Source organism: Serinus canaria, chromosome 18 (assembly GCF_022539315.1).
Source record: "Serinus canaria isolate serCan28SL12 chromosome 18, serCan2020, whole genome shotgun sequence".
Taxonomy (NCBI): domain Eukaryota; kingdom Metazoa; phylum Chordata; class Aves; order Passeriformes; family Fringillidae; genus Serinus; species Serinus canaria.
In genome coordinates, this window is record NC_066331.1 from 2,681,731 (window position 1) to 2,700,880 (window position 19,150).

Genomic DNA, 19,150 nt, shown 5'->3' on the forward strand with positions numbered 1-19,150 from the left:
AGCAAAAACTCAAGTCAAAACCAGTCTGCTTCCAGGACACTGACATTCCTCAAGGTGCTGTTTCGGGCAGAAATGCAGAACTGGTGGGGATCAATGATAAGGATGAAGAAACCTTGGGTGACACCACCTTTAACATGAAATGCAAGTGCTGGCTGTGCAATGGCTCCTGATTCTGTGAGATGGGATGGAGCACCTCACCTTCCTTCCCACTGGCTGAAGGAGGACTCGGTCCTCTGGGGTCCTCAGGAAATGATGATGGAGATGAAAAAGATAAAATTCAGAACTCAAAAAACCCCACCTCTATTTTCCAGCTTAATGCTCTGTAGTTTTCTAGTTAAAACCTGCAAGAAGACACTGGATGTTCAATTTAACAACAGGATATGACTTCTGTGGGTTGTCAAAACCAGCAGTAACTCAACTTTCCACCAAGCTCCCAAGTGGAACAGGTTCACCTGAGCTCCCTGCCCGCTGGCCACCTACCTGCGCGGACCTGGCCAGCTGGAGGCTGAACTCCTCCTCCATCTGCTTCAGCCGCCTGTTGGCCTGGAACACACACAAAGGAGAGCCCCGTTAGCTCAGGCACAGGATGGGCACAGACACTTTGCCACCGGGCCCTGGGCTTGGCACCTCCTCCTCCTCACGCCTATCGCCGAGCGCCGGCCCCGCGCCAGCCCCAACGCCCTTCTGTGGCAGCCAAAAATCCGCCAGGGCTGGCCTTTGATCTCGGGCCAACTATTCAGCACTTGAAAGAGGGGAGAAATTGCACCTCTGCTGCCAATTATTAGAAAAACATCAAGAGTTCTGCGGATTAAAAAAAAAAAAGAGAAAAAAAAAAAGGAGGGAATGAGAGTGAGTGTGTGTGTGGGGCAGGGGAAGGAGGCAACACACGTGAACGAGTTTATCAGGATGAATTTGTTTCTGAACAGAGGGGGGGAAAAAATGAGGAGAAAGTCCCAGGCAATGTGACATGGGGAATGCAGCTTCACCTCTCAGTTCTGTCTCTGCAGCTCTCCTTTGTCCCATTGCTCATCCCTTCCTAGGGAAAGGTGGGAATTATACTGAAAATCCACCCAAGATGCAGCATGGACATACAGCTCTTTCCTCACCCCAGCTTTTTTTTCCCAACTCAAAGCTAAAGAATAAACCAAACTGAAAACAAGGCTGCTTGGTCATATCACAATCAAACCAGCAAACATTTCTATAACCTCAGGAACAATAGCTCTTAAGATTTTTTTTTTCCCCTCAAATAATTTAATTTCAGAAATAATTTGATAATAGTGATATTAATAAAAAAATAAATGCAATTTCATTTCAGGAGAGAAACTTGATTTTTATTTTTCTTGCAGAAGCCAGCCCAGCCCAGCCCCACCACGCTGTCCTCAGGTGAACTGCTCGGCGCTCTCCTCTCCTTGGCTCCCAAACTTGAGGACAGGTGTCTAAGACAAATATTTTCTTAGGGGGGGACAGAAGATCACACTGCTGAGTTCTGAAGCAAATTTAAGCTGATTAAGTTTTCAAAATCTATCTGACCTCCTGCTCAAACCTTTGATCTGTCGTCCTTAGTTTTACGGCACCGCATCCAGCGCCCGAACGCCGGCTCCCGCCAGCCCCTCTTTGGGGGGACCAAAAAAACCCACAGGGGCCCCCAGAGCCTCTGAACCCTGCATGGATCCAGCTCAGGCTCCATTTTTGCAGACTCCAGGGATTTCAGGCAGGCAAAGAGTCTTATTGATTTTCCTGGGCTATAAATCGAGGAGCTTAGAGCCACGCATCGTCATGGTAGGGCTGGAATCATCCTCGGCAATCCGGGCAGCTCTGTAAGGTACAGCTCAGCCTAAGAATATTACAGCCAGTTCAAAGTAATCCTAAACTTTACATGAAATTGCAATTTCAGATCCTCAATCCCTTCAAATTCCAAAATTATGAAACATATGGATGTCTCCATCTGTTTGTTGGCACTAAGGAATCTACTAAAAAAGTTGGTAAAACCAATTATCAAATTTGTGCATCATTTTTGAGATGATGTTATGGCTTGGTTTTGTTACAAACAGAGATAATGGCAATACACATTGGCTTGAACCAGCATCCAGAAGAATTCTGGAGCACCAGACAAATTAAATTTCACTTTTTCTCCATTTATCACTCAAAAGTGAACCACAAACACTGTGAGGGCCCATGGTGGGGGTGCATAAATAAAAGGAGTGGTGACACTGCCCCAGCCATCCCAGGGAGCTCTGCCCATGTTCTGTTTCTCCTTGTACTCAGGCTGACCCACGTTAACACTCGTTCCATTGTACTGCAGCCTAGTTTCAGATGATGTTTTACCACCACTGCATGTCATGAAGAGACTGAAACTACCAGTTTATCTTTAGAGAAAAAAGTAAAAAAATAAATTACAGCAATAGCATAAATTACTGTTAGCCCCAGAAAGGGAGAGGGACTCGTCAGCAAGGCACTGCACAGACCACGTTACAGCTGCTCTCGCTCAACTTGCCTGGGGTAAAAGTCCTCATCTTTCATTGAAGCAGCTTTATAACCTCCTGAACCCACAGATGAAATCCCAATAAATAATAAAGAACCACTCATGAGTTCCATAAACAAATTAGAATTTGTTTGTTCACACTGAGTAGAATCAGGCTGACCTCTGAGAGACAGGACAAAGGTAATCCAAAAGAAAGATACTCTGAATTTCATTGTTTTATTCCTAACTAAAGGCAAAGAATGGCTATTCTACCAGTTTACTTAAAAGGAATTGCAACATTTTATTTTATAATGGCTTTAACAACTTCCAGTTAGCAAAATATTTATAAGTTTTGTCTCCCAGTCACCAACAAACCATAAATTCTTGCATTTTCTTCCAGTCCCAAACATTTGGGGCATCTGAATTTCAGAGGTACTGAGCTGCCAAAGCTTTCCCTGGAGACAGCACAAGCACAGCTCCATGGGCTGGGCTGTCTAAACCTGGTTATATTGGCCCTGTGGCACTAAAAACTACAGACAGTCCCTGCCAGTACCTCAGAGGGTCTTACAGGAAGGCTGGAGAGGGACTCCCCACAAGGGCATGCAGTGACAGGAGAAGGGGGAATGGCTTCCCACTGATGGAGGGCAGGGTTAGATGGGATACTGGGAAGGAATTGGCCCCTGTGAGGGTGGGCAGGCCCTGGCACAGGTGCCCAGAGCAGCTGAGGCTGCCCCTGGATCCCTGGCAGTGCCCAAGGCCGGGCTGGACAGGGCTGGGAGCAGCCTGGGACAGTGGGAGGTGTCCCTGCCCATGGCAGGAGGAATGGGATGAGCTTTAAGGTCCCTTCCAACCCAAACCATTCCCTAATTCTGTGTCTCCTGCTGACTTCAGCTTCTCCCTGAGGGCTGTAACACCCAGCAGCTCTTGCATCATCACAAACCACACGAGCAACTCTGATGAAGGCAGAGACCACAATTTACAGCACTGAAAAGATCCAACTCGTGGGGCTGCCTGGGCACCCTCTTTTCCACTGCCACCTTTTAACTGCAGAAATTTGAAGCTTATCCCTTCTCAAAACCTGCAACCAAAACTAATTTAGAACCTCTTTATACAGGCTGCTGCTTTGCAACCAAGGGAGACACAAAGCACCTTCCCTGGGGCACTGCTACTCACAGAAAATGTCTTTTTACTCTTGTTTTGTTTTAAGGAATGAGTAACTACACACAGACCTGTGTACAGGGAACATCAGGAGGGTTTATACCAAATTTATCTTGATAAATGAGAAGGTTCCCACTGGCCTGGTGCACACACACAGCAGTTCCCTGGGCTCCTTCTTTTCCAACTGGCTGCTGGGTGCACGTGCTGGAGGAAGCACGAGCTGGTTCTGAATTATTTTAAGGGCATTCCCTCCCTTTCAGGTTAGCTGCTATTTCAGAAACATAATGAATAAGAATCCAAGTGGAAGGTGAACATTTGGAGGGTCAGCCAGTGTTCATTAAAGTCAAGCTCTTTTTATAGCAATGGGCAGCACTGCAAATAGAGTTAATGGTCTGAAACCAGTTTTCCATGTGTGAGAGGTGGCTGCTGAAATTCCCACTTGGCAGAAGCCTGTCAGAAATATCAATTGGAATATCCATTTTTATAATGAAAAGGATTTGAATTGGATAAGCAGCAGAGGAATTCCACTGATTCAAAAACTAACTCCTGTTTAGTTTCACACAGTTAATACATATTTTAGCTAAAATTACCTGATTATGATGATTTTACATGCAGTTATTTTATATTACAGAGGACTTCTGCATTAAAAAGATTATGTCCTTGTTGCAGTTAATTGGTTTTAAAAACCAACTGTAATTCTTTAACAAGCCTTAAAGCATCATATTGTGGTTGCTGAGCAAAACTGCATGGACTTCAACAAAACATTTCATGTAAAAATTAAAAGAAAAAAGAAAATTGAAAAATTAAAACAAAGAATTTAAATTATTAGCACTCCAGATGTGGTGTCTGAATTAATGGAGGCTCTTCTTACACTGCCCCATTTTCACTTTCTCCTTTCATGGAACAGCACAGCATCAGTGAAAGAGCCCAGGATCTATGACAGGACCACATCACAAAGGCAAACTGTGTCCTACCCTAATTACCAAGCATTTAGAAGCTATTTGAAGGTTTGGGTTGCATCAGAGGGAACCTTCAGTCCCAGTTCCACTCAGTGGAGCACAAGCCCTGACCAGCCCCAGGTCCCTCTGGGCCTGGCAGCCACGTGGACAATTCCATCCTCCAGCAACACCCATGGAGACATTTGGGATGTCTTGGATATTCATCAGTAATGAAGCTCTTCAGAAGCTTTGAAACATTACAAACCTGTGCATTGGGTGAGATATTGGGGGAAAATCCTTCCCTGTGGGGTGGGCAGGCCCTGGCACAGGTGCCCAGAGCAGCTGTGGCTGCCCCTGGATCCCTGGCAGTGCCCAGGGCCAGGCTGGCAGGGCAGGGGCAGTGGAAGTGTCCCTGCCATGGCAGGGGTGGCACTGGATGAGCTTTAAGCCCCTTTCCAATCAGAGTTTAGTGATGGGTTTGGCAGTGTTGGGTTTATGGTTGGACTCCATGACCTTGAAGGTCTTTTCCAACCTGAACAATTCCACGTTTCTCTATCTTCCAGCTTTGGAAAGAGCTCTCATAACTAGAGTTTTATACACACACACACAACACCATAATCACTGATAGAGAAGCAGCAGATTAAAGAACTTTTCTGTTTAGGGTAGTAGCTATGCAAGAATCATTTTTCAAAATGCCTGCAACTAGCTAAAAGTGGCCATCCATAAGCTGATCCTCCATAATTAGTTAGATAAAAGTGTAAGCAAACTTAAAAAAAAAAAAAAAAGAAGAAAAAAAAAGGAGGAAAAAAAAATCAAAGGGTGGGGGAAGAAGAAGAAAGAAAACTTGCTCCAGGGAAGAAGCAACTGTTCTCTGATGTGCAGCAAGGAATTTAACATCAAAGAACTAATGTAAATGGGGCCCATTTACCTCAAAAAACAAGACACCACTCCACATTCTGGAATATTTCTATTTTAAGTTTGACAGCATTATGCTTTGTACCAAAATTCAAGATTGTGTAATTTGATAGATGTCAGAAGAAAATGACCTTCAGAATGGCTAATGGTGGCAATCTTTGTTATTAAGTATGTTAAAACTCTCTGTACAATATCTGTTTAAACTTCAGAGATCAGCAGATCACCTTTAAAGTTCATCTGATTGAACATAAAAATTCCACTTTGACTCAAAGCCTGAAACATGCATTTTCCTTATGTGCCTCTAACACTGACAGTGGGTGACTTCCTACACCAACCTCCTCTTCTTTCTCCTGCTCTCCCCACCAATCAGACAAAAATGAAAGCTGGATCTCTGTTCAGCAGTGGAAATAGCTCACACAGTTGAAATATGTAATCTGAACCACCCAAAAGACCATTAAAAATAGTTAAATACCCAAAATGATGTTAACAGAATAATTAGTCAAGTACCAAATGACTTCAAGGGTTTTGAAAATGAATGATAGAAATCCCAAAATCCTATTAATATTCTATTTTACATTTCACTTTTGGAGGTCTACAAATCTTTTCCTTTTTACTTTTTTATTCATTAAACATACATCTTTAGGAGAAAAAACTCCCTCATTCATGTGTGAAGTACTTTTCATTGGGAAAAACCCAGGAATGAATAGAAATGCCTTTGACAGTACCTGCACAGAGAATTGCCCATTGCAGGTCTGTGCTCAGTGGGGGCCCACTGAGAAACTGCTCTGCAAACTGTGCCTTAGGAAAACTCCAAATTCCACACCTCTCATTTAAACCAACAGAATACTTGTAATGATTCTGAAATTATGCAGAGGAATTAAATCCAGGCATTTTGAACTCACCCAGAAAGTCTTCTGTGGGACTCCAGCTGCAGGGTGGCTGATGCCCAAGCTGCACCAGCCTTGCACCAGGACACAATTATTACCTTCATCCAAATGGATTTACTCATCTAAATATTCCCCAGCATCACTAATGCTGATTTCCAGCAGTTAATATTGCTGCCAGCCAGGCACGTTATTTCAAACAAACTGGCCTAAAACACCAGCCTTGCATACAAGACAAGGATTTAAAACCAGATTAACAGCCTGGGTTTGCCACATGCAATTGTTTAATGCTTGAACCACCCTGTACAGAAGACAATTCTGGTGAGTGCATCAGGCACTCAAAGGACTGGCAGAGAATTGTGGTTTAATCTGAGGCTGTTCTGGGACATTTTACCAAAAGATTGCTGGGTGTGATAAGCTCTGGGATCATGGACAGCACAGACAAAGATGGCTGATTGTTGTTTGATTTACTCTCATCAATCATCTGTAAAATGACCATTGGTGAAATCAGTCTGGTGTTTTGTGGTGACAGAGATTCCTGCAAATGAAGAGATTCAAATGATCATCACAGATGTCACTGCTTCTGCCATCCATCACACCTGGCAGCTGGGGTTAATATTTCTTATTATCTTCCTATTTCACCAACTTTGGGGTCAGGTTTTATATTTATGGCACGATTCTTCCCACAGCTCCACATTCCAGCAAGATGGAGTAAACCTGGTGAAGATGGGGACACTGCAACACCCTCCACTTTAGAGTCCCTAAATCACATTCCTGGATTACCATTTTAGTATTTCCTGCTTTTCTCCTGTTCCATCCAACCAAACAAAGTTTGGTCATTTAAACTGAGTTTAAGATGTTGTATCAAAAGTGCTGGCACGTTCTTGTTCAGAGCTTCAACCAAGAAAATGTGCAGCCAACAGGAATTATTTGAGCTTTGACAAGCTGCCTCCATCCCTGGGAAATGCAGGCACCTCACTCCTCTCATGAGCTCGGGCTCTCCCCCGCTCTGACATAAAGAAGTTTCCAGAACCACTCAGGCCCAGACATTTCTGACACCCAGCCAAACCACGAGGGGACAGGCTGGGAAACACCTTGGAAGATGCAAGACAGAGCTAAAGCTTCCTCCACACGTAGAAGGCAGCAGTCCCAAGATGTGACACTGATCCACGACTTGACTCAGTTAAAGACTATTTAATCTGAGCTTTACAAAACCCAATTCTTTCTGAAACTGGAGATTTCTGAGACCCAGGCACTTTGTCATTATTTAGCAGCTAAACTCACAAGCCTTGATTTTTGCCAAGGAGAGACTTTAGGGCTCCTGAAAGAATTAAAAAGGGATAAGAATGAAGTCTTCAGATTTTGCATTGTCTTAAGTTGAATTTTGTGGCAAGAACAAGCATTTATTAAGAGGACAATGAGTAGAAAGACATTCTGTGTATGTATCATTTTAAGACAGAATCTTTGCTATTAAATAGAAGGAAAAGTGGGAACAAAGGACAAACTGTACCCCTGAATTAACTTGGTATCAATAAATTAACTTGGTATCACAAAGTTCACTCAGTGTTTTGAAGTTACATCGTTAGACAAGAGCCCAAGAGAAGTTAAGCTCCTACAGCTGGAAAGACAGACACTGAAAATACAACCATATCCCTCAACAAATCTGTGATCTGAAGCCATCAGTGCTCCTTAGCAAGATTATGTTGGATTAATTTTGTATTTTAAATCTGACAAAGCTTCCCCAAAAGAAAGACAACTTCCTGAGCCAGAGCGCGTCACCGAGCCGAGGAGAAACTTCCCAAGTCCAGCAAAGGCCAATTAAAAAGAAAATGGAATATATTGCTCCATCATCAAAGCAATTAAAAACATAAATAAGGCATTGCAAGACTCTTAACATTCCCAATGTTTAATTATTTATCTGTTCTCTGTCCTGCAGCTGTAGGTCAGAATTAACTCCTCTGAACTAAATACAGGAGAACTCTTTTGGGGATTTGTACCTTATTCATTTTCAAGCAAACATTTAAATTCATTTCAAATTCACACAAGAACTGCAACAGTTTCACCTAAATCAGATTTTCTACAAGTTAAACACCCCTCCTACACTCAGATGTGATTGTGAAACTACTTTGATCTCTGTTCCCAAATTTACTGCTCTGTGTAATCCATGACAAAATATAATGTGATTTACTGTATCTCTATATGACAGCCCAGCAGCTGACAGAACTTAATAATTTAGCATAAGAAAAAAACCCTTCTGGCACCAAAATATACAAATCATAATTGAGGCACTTTAGTATCATGTTACAATGAAGCACATACAGACTGATCATAAGAACTTCAAAACAATTAGAATTCTTTCTCACCCATTTAATGAAGGTGGGTTTTACTCCATGACACGTTCTGCAGCTGCAAGCAAGTCATTTTGGAGCACTTTTCTTTCTTCATATTAATGACTCTGAAGGACTAATAACATTGTTTTACCCCTTCCCTATTTCCCAAACACTCCTTCTCCAAAAAGAAGAAGAAGAGAAAAGCCACCTGCAGCTTTTCTCTGTTATAATGATATGAAGAAAGAGCAAATAAGTGTAAACAATGTCTTCAAAATGTGCTATAGTTAAAAACAATCATGTTTTACATGAATTTGGTCTTGATCACTGAGCATTTTTCCTGAACAAAGCTACTTGGAAATCTGGTTTTTTTTGTTGCGCTGACCTAAGCAGGGATGTGATGGCCACATTCCATGGGCACCTCTTGCAGGGGCTTGTGCTGGCTCTGGGGTTTGGGGGACTTGAGAAAGTCTTTGTGCAAAGGATGCATCATCCCAGAAACTTCCAAGCAAAGTAAGAATGTGGAGCTCATGGATAGAGGAGGATTTTCTACCTCGAATTCCAAGGAACAAACACCAGTTCTTGTTGTTTGGACAACCAAAGCCACGCAGGAGCCCCAGTGAAACCAGCAGGGATGGCTGCAGGGACTGGGATCCAGGAGCAGGGAATCCTGTCTGCCACACCTGACCAGGAACCCAGACCTCACTCCAGAGTTCTCAACAAATCTAAGAATGAATTGGCCAAGTTGGTAAAAGGAAAAAATCCACCAGTAATCTCACGTTACAGTCAGCACCACACTGGAAATCAGCCAATGTTTTCCAAATATTATCAAGTACCCAGGAATGCAAGGATAAATAAAATTAGAGAAATAAATTAGATAACACTGGACCTACAAGCAATCAGCCTTTTCCAGGACACAAGGCATTGGGCAAAAAGGGAGAGCATGAGGTAATGATTCAACTGGGCTTTTAAAACTATTGAATAAAGCTGAAATAATAAGCAATTGTGTATTACAAGATAAAGTCAGTGTGTTACAGGTTGTTTGGAGAGTGAAGAAAGGCTCGGGAAACGATTGAAAAAATAATTAAACCAGTTGTTCTGCCACTGGCAAAACCTCAGCATTCACCTTACCCACCATGCCCAGGACTTTGTGAGCCTTGATCTTATGAATACTCTCTGAAGGGTAAATCCTGGAAGTTCTGGGATGGAGAAGAGGCAGCCTGTGCCCAGGTGCTGCAGAACAGGGAGGGGTGCTTGGGCACACACTTGAAAAAGAAAGAGGAGACAGAGACAACAAAAAAACCCCACCTGTGATTGCTTCTCCAACAGACACTTCAGATGAATTCCAGTTGGTTAAAAATCCACTAAACCCTAAAAAAACAGGTAAATTTCTCCAACAACTACCCAGCTCTCATTGATATGACAGGACATGAGTAAAGTGTGCTGAAAGATGGGCCACATGATCAGGCTTTAATTTTAATCACATCAGTCCTTGTCCTGCTGAAAGCCATCTTTTAATTCCATATTTTGTCATAATTTATCATTTAGCTCTTGTCTGGTTCTCAGTTCTTAACAGCATTTCATTTTTAACCTGTGGTGCTATTTGTGAATGCAAATAATGGTGCCTGACCTCCCTGCAGACATTAATGCAGATATTAAAAAGTGAGCCTGTTGCTCATGGGTGCACATTTTTTTCCCCACAGTGACAGTTGGTGTAACTTCTCCTGGCTCCTAACTCTGGAACCAGATTTATGAATACAGCTGAGGAGCAGAAATCTGACTTGTTGCTTCCTGGATTGTTTTTTCAGAGTTTTTATTTTTATTTTTTTTTAAAGGAGATAGGAGCAGAGTAACTCTGTAAATAACTGCAGCTCTTGCTTTGAAACATCTCCAGTAGGGAGAGTGCCATAAATTCTGTTTAGTCCTATTTGAGTGAAATATCCCTGAGATGACTCTACCATCTTTTTCTTCTTGTTTGGCTCTGTTGATTGAAGACTCTTCCAAATGGCTCCCCTGAGGGATGATGCAATTCCTGTCACCATGTTCCTGGTCCACCATCATCCTGCTTTTTTCTTTGGAGGAATAAGAAGGAGCAGTGCAAAAAGGGACACACTACAGAGGAAACTGGTTTTAAAAGGATTTGTGGAAAGGCACTATCAAAACAGATTAAATTATCTGCATTCTTTGTGCTAATATACATTAAAAATATTTCCTCTTTCTGAAATACATTTCTTCTCGTTCTTTTGGCATTAGATTTTGCTTTTACTTGATCTTTTGGCACCACATTTCTGGTTTTGCTAGATTTTCTCCAACACAGCCAAATGTACTACTCTCATCTTTATTAATATTAGTTGGTGAATCACTATTGCTGTGTCAGAAACGTTCAAGAACCAAATGTAATTTAATGTGCACAGGCTCTACAAAACAAAAACAATAAAAATATTACTGCTCTGGAACAGAGAGATAATATCAGAGACAATAGTTCTTGGATTATAATGAAAAAAATCAGGAGACTTGGGAAACATCCAACTCTTCTTGGTAAGAATTGGAGGCTCTTTAAATTATTCATAGCTGGGGCCTAAGCTAAATAATTGATGTAATAGACTCAAAACAAGTTTAAAAAAATGGCACATCTACAACTGGTGGGGGTCCTGCTTGCATTCAGCAAGGACACAAACAGGTCTGCATTACAATTAGACATAATTTAATGGGATCATTACACTTGGGAGGAATAGACATCCACTTTTTATGGCTGACCTGTTGGCCCCCATGTAAATAACCAGGGAATCACTGCAGTGAGTGTGAGAACTCATCACAAACCAAGTTATCTGCAACTGTGGCTTCAGTCTCCAAGTTAATGAAGTGAAAGGTGTCAGATCAAAGGTTCCACCACAGCCAGTTCTCAGAAGGTCTTAGGGACAAAGATGGAACCATTTTTGGTGCTAATGAAATGTGGAGTTGGCAGAGAAGCAGCAGAGCTGGAGAGACAGGACTCAGAAATGGGAACTCATGGAAGGCACAAGATGCTTTTACTTTAGGAGCAGAAGAAACTGCTTAGGGATAACTCAATACTTTTAATCAAGTATCTCTTGGAGCATCTTTCATCTCAGAAGATGTCATATTCCTTCCCTTCATCTTCTATCTCTCTTTGCCAGTGCTGAACAGTGTGACATCATCTGCAACAGTGCCAGAACAGATACTGTGAATCACAGATATTCCTGCATATGCAGCATGAAAATATGCCCAGGGAGTTCCATCCAACTGGGCTGTGCTTGGGCTGTGCTGGGTGAGGAATTAAAGGAATTAACCCAGCAGCACTGAGCCTGATGCTGAAGGAGGGACTGAAATGTTCCCTAGGGCACATTATCAGTACCTTATTTGTAAATTAGGAGCAAGAAGATGCTCAGAAAATAAGTACCCATCCATAGGACACTGTCTGAAGAGCTTTGAAAAGGGCCCCATTACAAAAACATTTTATTGCAACAAAGCTGTTATACAGAATAATTATTCCTAATTAAGGAAGTGGTCACTTACAGAGTGACCTGAGCTTTATGGTCCCCAAGTATCTGAGTTTTACATGGACTTCACACCAGACACACACACAGACAGGCCTAAACTGTGAAATTCAGCTTCCCATTGGATTTTTAAGCAATCTTCACAGAACTGGCACCAAAAAAAGTAAATTTAGAGAACTAATTTTTCTCCCATATTGTCCTAAATTTCCAGGTAATATTTTCATAAACAAGTTTTAAGGCTCAGGCTGCAATTAAGATGCTTTCCCGCCCCCCTCTTGGATAAAATCATCTTCATCAAGGTTCTGTAGACTAGGACCAAGATTTGATACAAGATACAGGTGGAGTGATTGTACCAAGTAAAAACTGTAAACATCAGATTTGATTTAAAATCACAGAAACCTCAGAGTACAACTAACATCAACATCATTAAAGTCTACAAGCAGGATCTGCATGGCTCTGGCCAGGTTTTATGCCACTTTGGTGTCCCATCTCTCCAGAGGGAACCACTTCACAGCTCCCTTCCATCAGAAGCAGCCCCAAAAATAAAGTGTTTAATTCAGTTTTGGGGATTTTTTTTGACAACAGATTTGTCCTATAATCAAATTTCATGTGTGTTCAGTACAGTCAATACACAAAAATGTAAATTATTTCTCCACAAGAAAAGCAGCACTGACAGAGAATTAGATGTTCCTGGAACCTGCATAAAACTTTAACAGAATGAGTCAAAATATCTTTAAATATAGAAAAGAAGTCAATAAAAAGCTAAATGTTGAAAATTATTTAGAGAGAGAAAAAAAACCCCCATCATCATCTTCTCCCACTCCAGTTTACTCATGTGTGCTGCTCAAAGGGAGCTTTTTTATGAGATATTTTCAGTGTGCCAAGGTTGCTTCCTTTGAGCATTGTTAGCCTGTCCACTGCTCTGCTCGCTGAGCGCTCATTTCCTCTGCCAAGAAAATCCCCCAGAACGTTACAGACAGTGCCAAGCCCCACATCTGCACACACTCAGACTTTGTCTCCTGCTCTCAGTCATTCCTGGCAAAGCTGGAGCTGTCCCAGCTTTGTGCACTCGGCTGCACCTGGCTCAGGAGAGCCCCAAGTGCTGCTGATGCACCCTGAGCACACCTGGCCCTGCCCAGCAGCTCCAGGGCTGTGTGCTCCAAACTCCCAACAATCAGGGAGTGGTTGGGTTGGGAGGGACCTTAAAGATCATCCAGTGCCACCCCTGCCATGGCAGGGACACCTTCCACCGTCCCAGGCTGCTCCAGCCTGGCCCTGGGCACTGCCAGGATCCAGGGGCAGCCACAGCTGCTCTGGGCACCCTGTGCCTCCCTACCCTCCTAACAAGGTGAAAACACCTTGCAGAAAAATTACCCTAACTTCTGTCAGCTCCACCAGGTAAGTACAGAAAATGCTGAAAACACATCAATATCATACAGGAGCAAAGCAGGAAAAAAGGTGCACAATCCTCACAGTGTCCCAGGAATCTCCACCAGCCACCAATCCTGACAAACCCCCAAGGGCTAAGGGAGTGCTCAGGAACTGACACCACAACAAACAACCTCCCAGCCTTACAGATGGGATTTCTAAGCAACAGAAAATTAAAGACCTCAATCAATCATGTGTCCCTAAATATCAAAAAGATGTCTACAACCACCAACAAATATTTAAACATTCAGTGTGCCTGTAATGAAGACTCTTCCTTGCCCTGTCTCTGCTCCTCACTCTTCTCCTCACCCCCACAGCAGCAGGAGGGCAATGCCAGAGGAATCCTGGATCTTCTTCACCCATTTACAGCTCTGTTTGTCTTGTCATTGAAGTATGAATCATTTCTTTTCTATTTCCTCATGTTCACGTTAACAACAGTCCACAATGACACAAAGCAATCCCCACAGAAATTAACATTATTCCCAGAGCAGATCACAGAGGAATGAGCTCCCTCACTGAGAATGGAGTGACCTTCAGAAAATCTGGCCAGTCAGATGTTCCACGCCTAAACTGTGAAATTCAGCTTCCCTTTGGATTTTTAAGCAATCTTCACAGAACTGGCACCAAAAAAAGTAAATTTAGAGTACAATTTTTTCCCTCATGTTGCCATAAATCTCCAGGTAACGAGATCTGGTAGAAAATATTTTCAAAAACAAATTTCAAGGCTCATGATGCAATTAAGATGGTTTTTTATCCCTCTCTTGGATAAAATCATCTTCATCAAGGTTCTGTGGACTAGGACCAAGATTTGAACTAAATTAGCTGAAACTGCTACTTCTGAGCTTTAAATGGAGTTTGTCTTCAAAGCTACTTCGAGTTTTGGATTTTGTGGCCAATTTCCACAGTCCTACAATTGCAAGACAGAAATGAAACAGAATGGGGAAGGGAGATTTGAAGGTAATGCCAGGTATTTTCACATGTCTGTGAAAGACTTTTCAACAGAGATACTTTTTTCTTTTCCCTTCCTATCTTTTACTCAACATGTGCTCTTCAGATTAGGGTAAAAATAGGGAAGTAGGTTAAAGAAAAAAAATACAATAGCTGTTAATGTAGCTTAAAATTAGCAAATTTTCAGAAAAATAGAAAAAAAATACAACAAATTAAAGAAAACCAGTATTTCTGACAGAAATGACAATTCAAGACTATTAGAGATATTGCCCTATGAAGGATTATTTGTTACTTTAATTTGAGGATGTAAAGAAGTTAACTTTTCTTTTGCTATACTACACATGTAAAAAAAGATCAAAGAAAGAAAAGAATTGAGATTCAAATTCCATTTTTAAGCAAAAATGACAATGTCTTCCTGAGTTAAAATTAATCCTTTAATGATGAATTTCAAAGGTTTAAATACTTTCTGTGACCTTGGCTTTAAATAATTATGCCAAGCAGAGCTTTCCTTACATTCAGAAAAGATTCTGAATTGTTGATCACAGCCATTTAATGGCTTCAGGCTGGCTGATTTCCAACATAATCCTCAGAATTCTCTTTCAAATTACAGACCAAGAACCTGACGCAGGTAAATGAAATGTCACTTGCACAAAGGCTGCTCAAACACTCCATGCAGATTGTTAATTTGTGCCACTGCACATCCCCTTGCAAGAAAATGTGTGATTTAGTGCCTTAATGCAATGTATAAAAGAGACTCCAACAACTATCTGCTTACACATACACAGAGTCTACCATAAATATTAAGGAGGGTTTTTTTTTGGTTTGGCATTTGAAATAAAACTTGCATGTTTTAGCTCTAATGGGGGAGAATGCTTGAATTCAAGACAGGGGTCCAAGGGATGCTCAACAGGCAGGAATGTGGGCAGTGATCCCACAGAACAATGGGAGGGAAGCCTTGATCAATCTGAAACATTAATTTCTATTTTCAAATCTTACCAGAGTCCTTTCTCACCTGATGTACACCACAGGCAAAATTAGACCAGCCACTGGGAGCAACCAGACACAATTTCCTTGCACCCTGAGCCTGAGTTTTTCCCTCCTTAAAAGCTCACCCTCTTTTTAAGGGAGAAAAACCTTGGCTAGGCAGAACCACCCTCTCCAGTGCCTCTATTCCAGCAGAGGAAGATCAGCCTGCTCCTGGCTGGCTTCACCTGTGAAATCACCTGTGTTTTTAAAGTGCTGTTGGACCCTCATGGCACCTTCCATCCCTGCTGGAGGTGCTGCCCAGCCCCAGCGTGCCCAGAGCAAAGCTTTCCATCCCAGAACCCCAAACCACCCCACGCTCCTGCTGGGACTCTGACATCCCATGGTCTGCATCTGTTTCTTCAACTCAAGTGATCCCTGAACATTTTTCCTCAGGGAAACTTTGCCCAGCTGACCTTTGGGGTGATCCCTCCCCTCCTGCCCCGTGGAGCTGCTCTTTGTCAAGCCCTTACCTTTTTCAAGGCTGCCTCTGTCTCTGCCGTGTGCCTCTTCTTCAGGTCTGAGATCACTTTTTCCATCTCCATCTTCAGGCTGTTCAGCGCTTCCTCCTTGTCTCGAGATGCCTTCAGCTTCTCCTCGTCCCTCTGCAGGCTCAGGTCCAGCAGCTGATGGTTCCTCAGGGCGTTTGCCTGGATCAGCTCCTCCCTCAGCTTGCGGATTTGGTTCTCCAGACCAGAGATCACCTGAGGGAAAGAGCAAACAAAGTGACAAAACCCAAACCCACAGCACAAACCCCACCTGGGTTCTGTCGGTGCTAGGAATGCCCGATGGGGGGGAAGAATGATGGCAGAACTCCATGATATCAGAAGGCTAATTAATTACCTTCTTACACTATATTATACTATAACTGTATTGTCAGAACCCAGGAAATCCTCTGGCTGCCCTGGAGGGCTCAAGCCCCTGCCCAGGGCCCTCAAAGACCTTGGCACAGAGCCCAAGAACCTGTGCCTCTGATCTTGACCCATGGATTATTACCAGCCTTAAATGAGGATTTACAAGGAACAAAAGTTTAAGTAGAATAATACTTTTCTACTATGTGATATCACACACTTCTATTCAAACTCCACCCCCACAATCCCAGTTCTGCCATTCCATTTTGGAAGCTTCTCCACAGCCTCAGATCAATGCAGTGTTCTCTGGGGGTCAGTGCCTGGCAGCACAGAAAGTCTGAAATTCTCAGTGACCAGGCTTCCAACAACTCCTAATTGCACAGAATTCACTCTGCTATTTTACCACAGGAGTAGACACACATCTATTAGTTCAGATCACACTCACTAACTCTCTCTAGTTACTTTTCTAACTCCATTCCCTCTGTGGGCTCTTCACTGGGGTACAGGAGCATCACATCTGGGACACAAAGCACTGTCCTTACAGCTAAGAGTGATGGATGACACTGAAAGCACATCTGTGTGTTCATTCATAAATGTAAGTCTGAAAATGAGCACTTTCACTACAAAACTCCCACAGAATTTCCCCTTTTCTCCTCCCTGTTTCCCAAGAAACTTTGCAGTTGCCTGGAATTCCTTCACAGAGGACACAATGATACTGAGAGCAGAAACTGATGTTCTACCAAGTAAGTGCAGGTGACTCAGCTCAAGCTCATTAAAGGTTTCACAGGAAAATCTGAGGAAAAGCAGAGTATATTTAAAATTCCCATTGTCCTGGAATGCCAGTTTCTCTCCAACTACCATTTTTCTTCTTCAGACATTTTTAATACACTGCCTGTACTCAGCTACACCATTTATTTGCAGCCTCTGAGAACCACATTAGTACAAAACTCAGAAAAGGAAACATTTGTTTCTGACCAAAGTTGGGACATGAATGACTATCAGATCTATTGCCTTGTACATTAATCTCCCAAGACAGATTCCTATAAATACTGTGATCTGAGAGAGGAAAAAAAAATATCAAGGCTTGAAAGTTTGCCTGTTTCTCAAGCTATTTGAACTATATGGTGCAATAAAAGACATCACCTCCCTTCAAACCTTCAGTTTGTCCTTCAGCTATCCCAGCTGTAACATGCATTAAATAATATCAACCATCTCAGAAACTTATTTTGCTTCCATGCTTTCTTAATTACTCACTGGCATTAGTCCCCACTATGTCAAAGGTAAGAGTGTGTGTATGGTGGAGAGGAATGAGCACGTCATTTGTATACAGAACTCTACCACAGGCCACATATTTCAGCCCTATCAGCATTATCTCCAACATATGTTTCATATACTGTAATCTGTGCTAGATCCTTTCCTTCCTTTCCTGAGCTTTTCCTCTACACATGTTTAATTTCTTATTAAATCTGTATACAGACTAAAAACGTAAAGTAAGTTCCAGTGTATAATTATAATCCACAATGTACTTTTATAATTCTTTCAGAAAATGATTTCATCTCCAGATCACAAGAACATGACAGCCTGCCTGGCTTTTCCTTAACCAAAGCAGCACTAACTCAATGAAGATAAGAGCTGCAATTGCTGATGGGTGATATGGTCTGAGTTCCAAACTGACACACTGAGAATTTGGGGTTTTTAACAGCTGCCCCAGTGCAAGTCCTGCCTGAAATAGCCACATTTATCTTTTCATCTGTGAGAGTTCTTTTTGAAAGCTCATTCCCCTACTGTCATTTTTTTCCTCCTATTTTAAAATAAAAAACTTCCTTTAATTACACTCCCAACACACACACACACATAAGTGAAACTAAGAAATTACATTGCTCAGAAGTTCCCTAAAAAGTTTATTAAAATATTTAGGATAAGAAATCAGGGCTAACTTTTTATAATACAAGGAAAATTCACTCACAAATGACACCACAAGCCAAAATAAAGACCAGGTGAATTCCTGTTACACCTTTTAAGCTTGACTTCCTTCTTTATTCAATGGTTCTTAAAAGTCATTAGAAAATGAAACACAATCCAGTGTTTTCTGTAAGGAGAAAGTAACAGCTCCCAGCCTTCAGAGCCAAAACTGGGGACAGCTGAGAGTGAGCTGAATGTCATAGGTAAAGCAGCAGTAATTAATATGCAAAGGAGCATTAATGTTGGACCTAATAGATGGCAAAAGCAGATTTGGTTCTATTAGGGAAGAAGAAAGGCTCTGAAGACGGGGTGATGGCAGCGAAACTAATATGATTAAAGGAGTCCCTTTGGAGCAACTTCACTGCCAGTGAGATGATGTTAAGAGACATCTAATCTCTCCAAAGTGACTGGAAAAAGCTTATATTGGGGATCACAGACACAGTTCTTGTCAATTACTTTCAAATAAGTCCAGTTCTCACAGCCAGATTAGTTTTTCCCATAAACAAAGTCAGTGGCAGAAGCAGCTTACGCCCAACCCAGCGCCCGAGACAACTCTGTGTGACACAGATATGTCCCCACTGCTGAGGGAAATGGATCCCAAACTTCCCAGCACTAAGACTCTGCTATTCCACATGCCAGGTTTAATAAACTATTATTAGACTTACATGTAGGCAAATAAGGGGGGGAAATAAAGAAGCCCCAAGATGACTTAATTCTCAGTTGCGAAAAATCCATGAAAT

The 19,150-nt window shown here is 42.1% G+C and overlaps 1 protein-coding gene across 5 annotated transcripts in view; it reads right to left on the minus strand.

Moving 5' to 3' along the window:
• CEP112 (centrosomal protein 112) overlaps positions 1-19,150 on the minus strand; it is a 160,048-nt gene that overhangs the window by 45,080 nt on the left and 95,818 nt on the right. For 4 of the 5 annotated variants that reach the window (XM_050981300.1, XM_050981299.1, XM_018918881.3 and 1 more), the window contains exons 21-22: positions 16,071-16,301; positions 481-543 (exon numbers count right to left, since the gene is read on the minus strand). In XM_050981300.1, coding sequence (XP_050837257.1) covers positions 481-543; positions 16,071-16,301 — 294 coding nt within the window. The remainder of the gene's footprint in view (positions 1-480; positions 544-16,070; positions 16,302-19,150) is intronic. The other variant, XM_050981301.1, reaches the window with a different exon arrangement.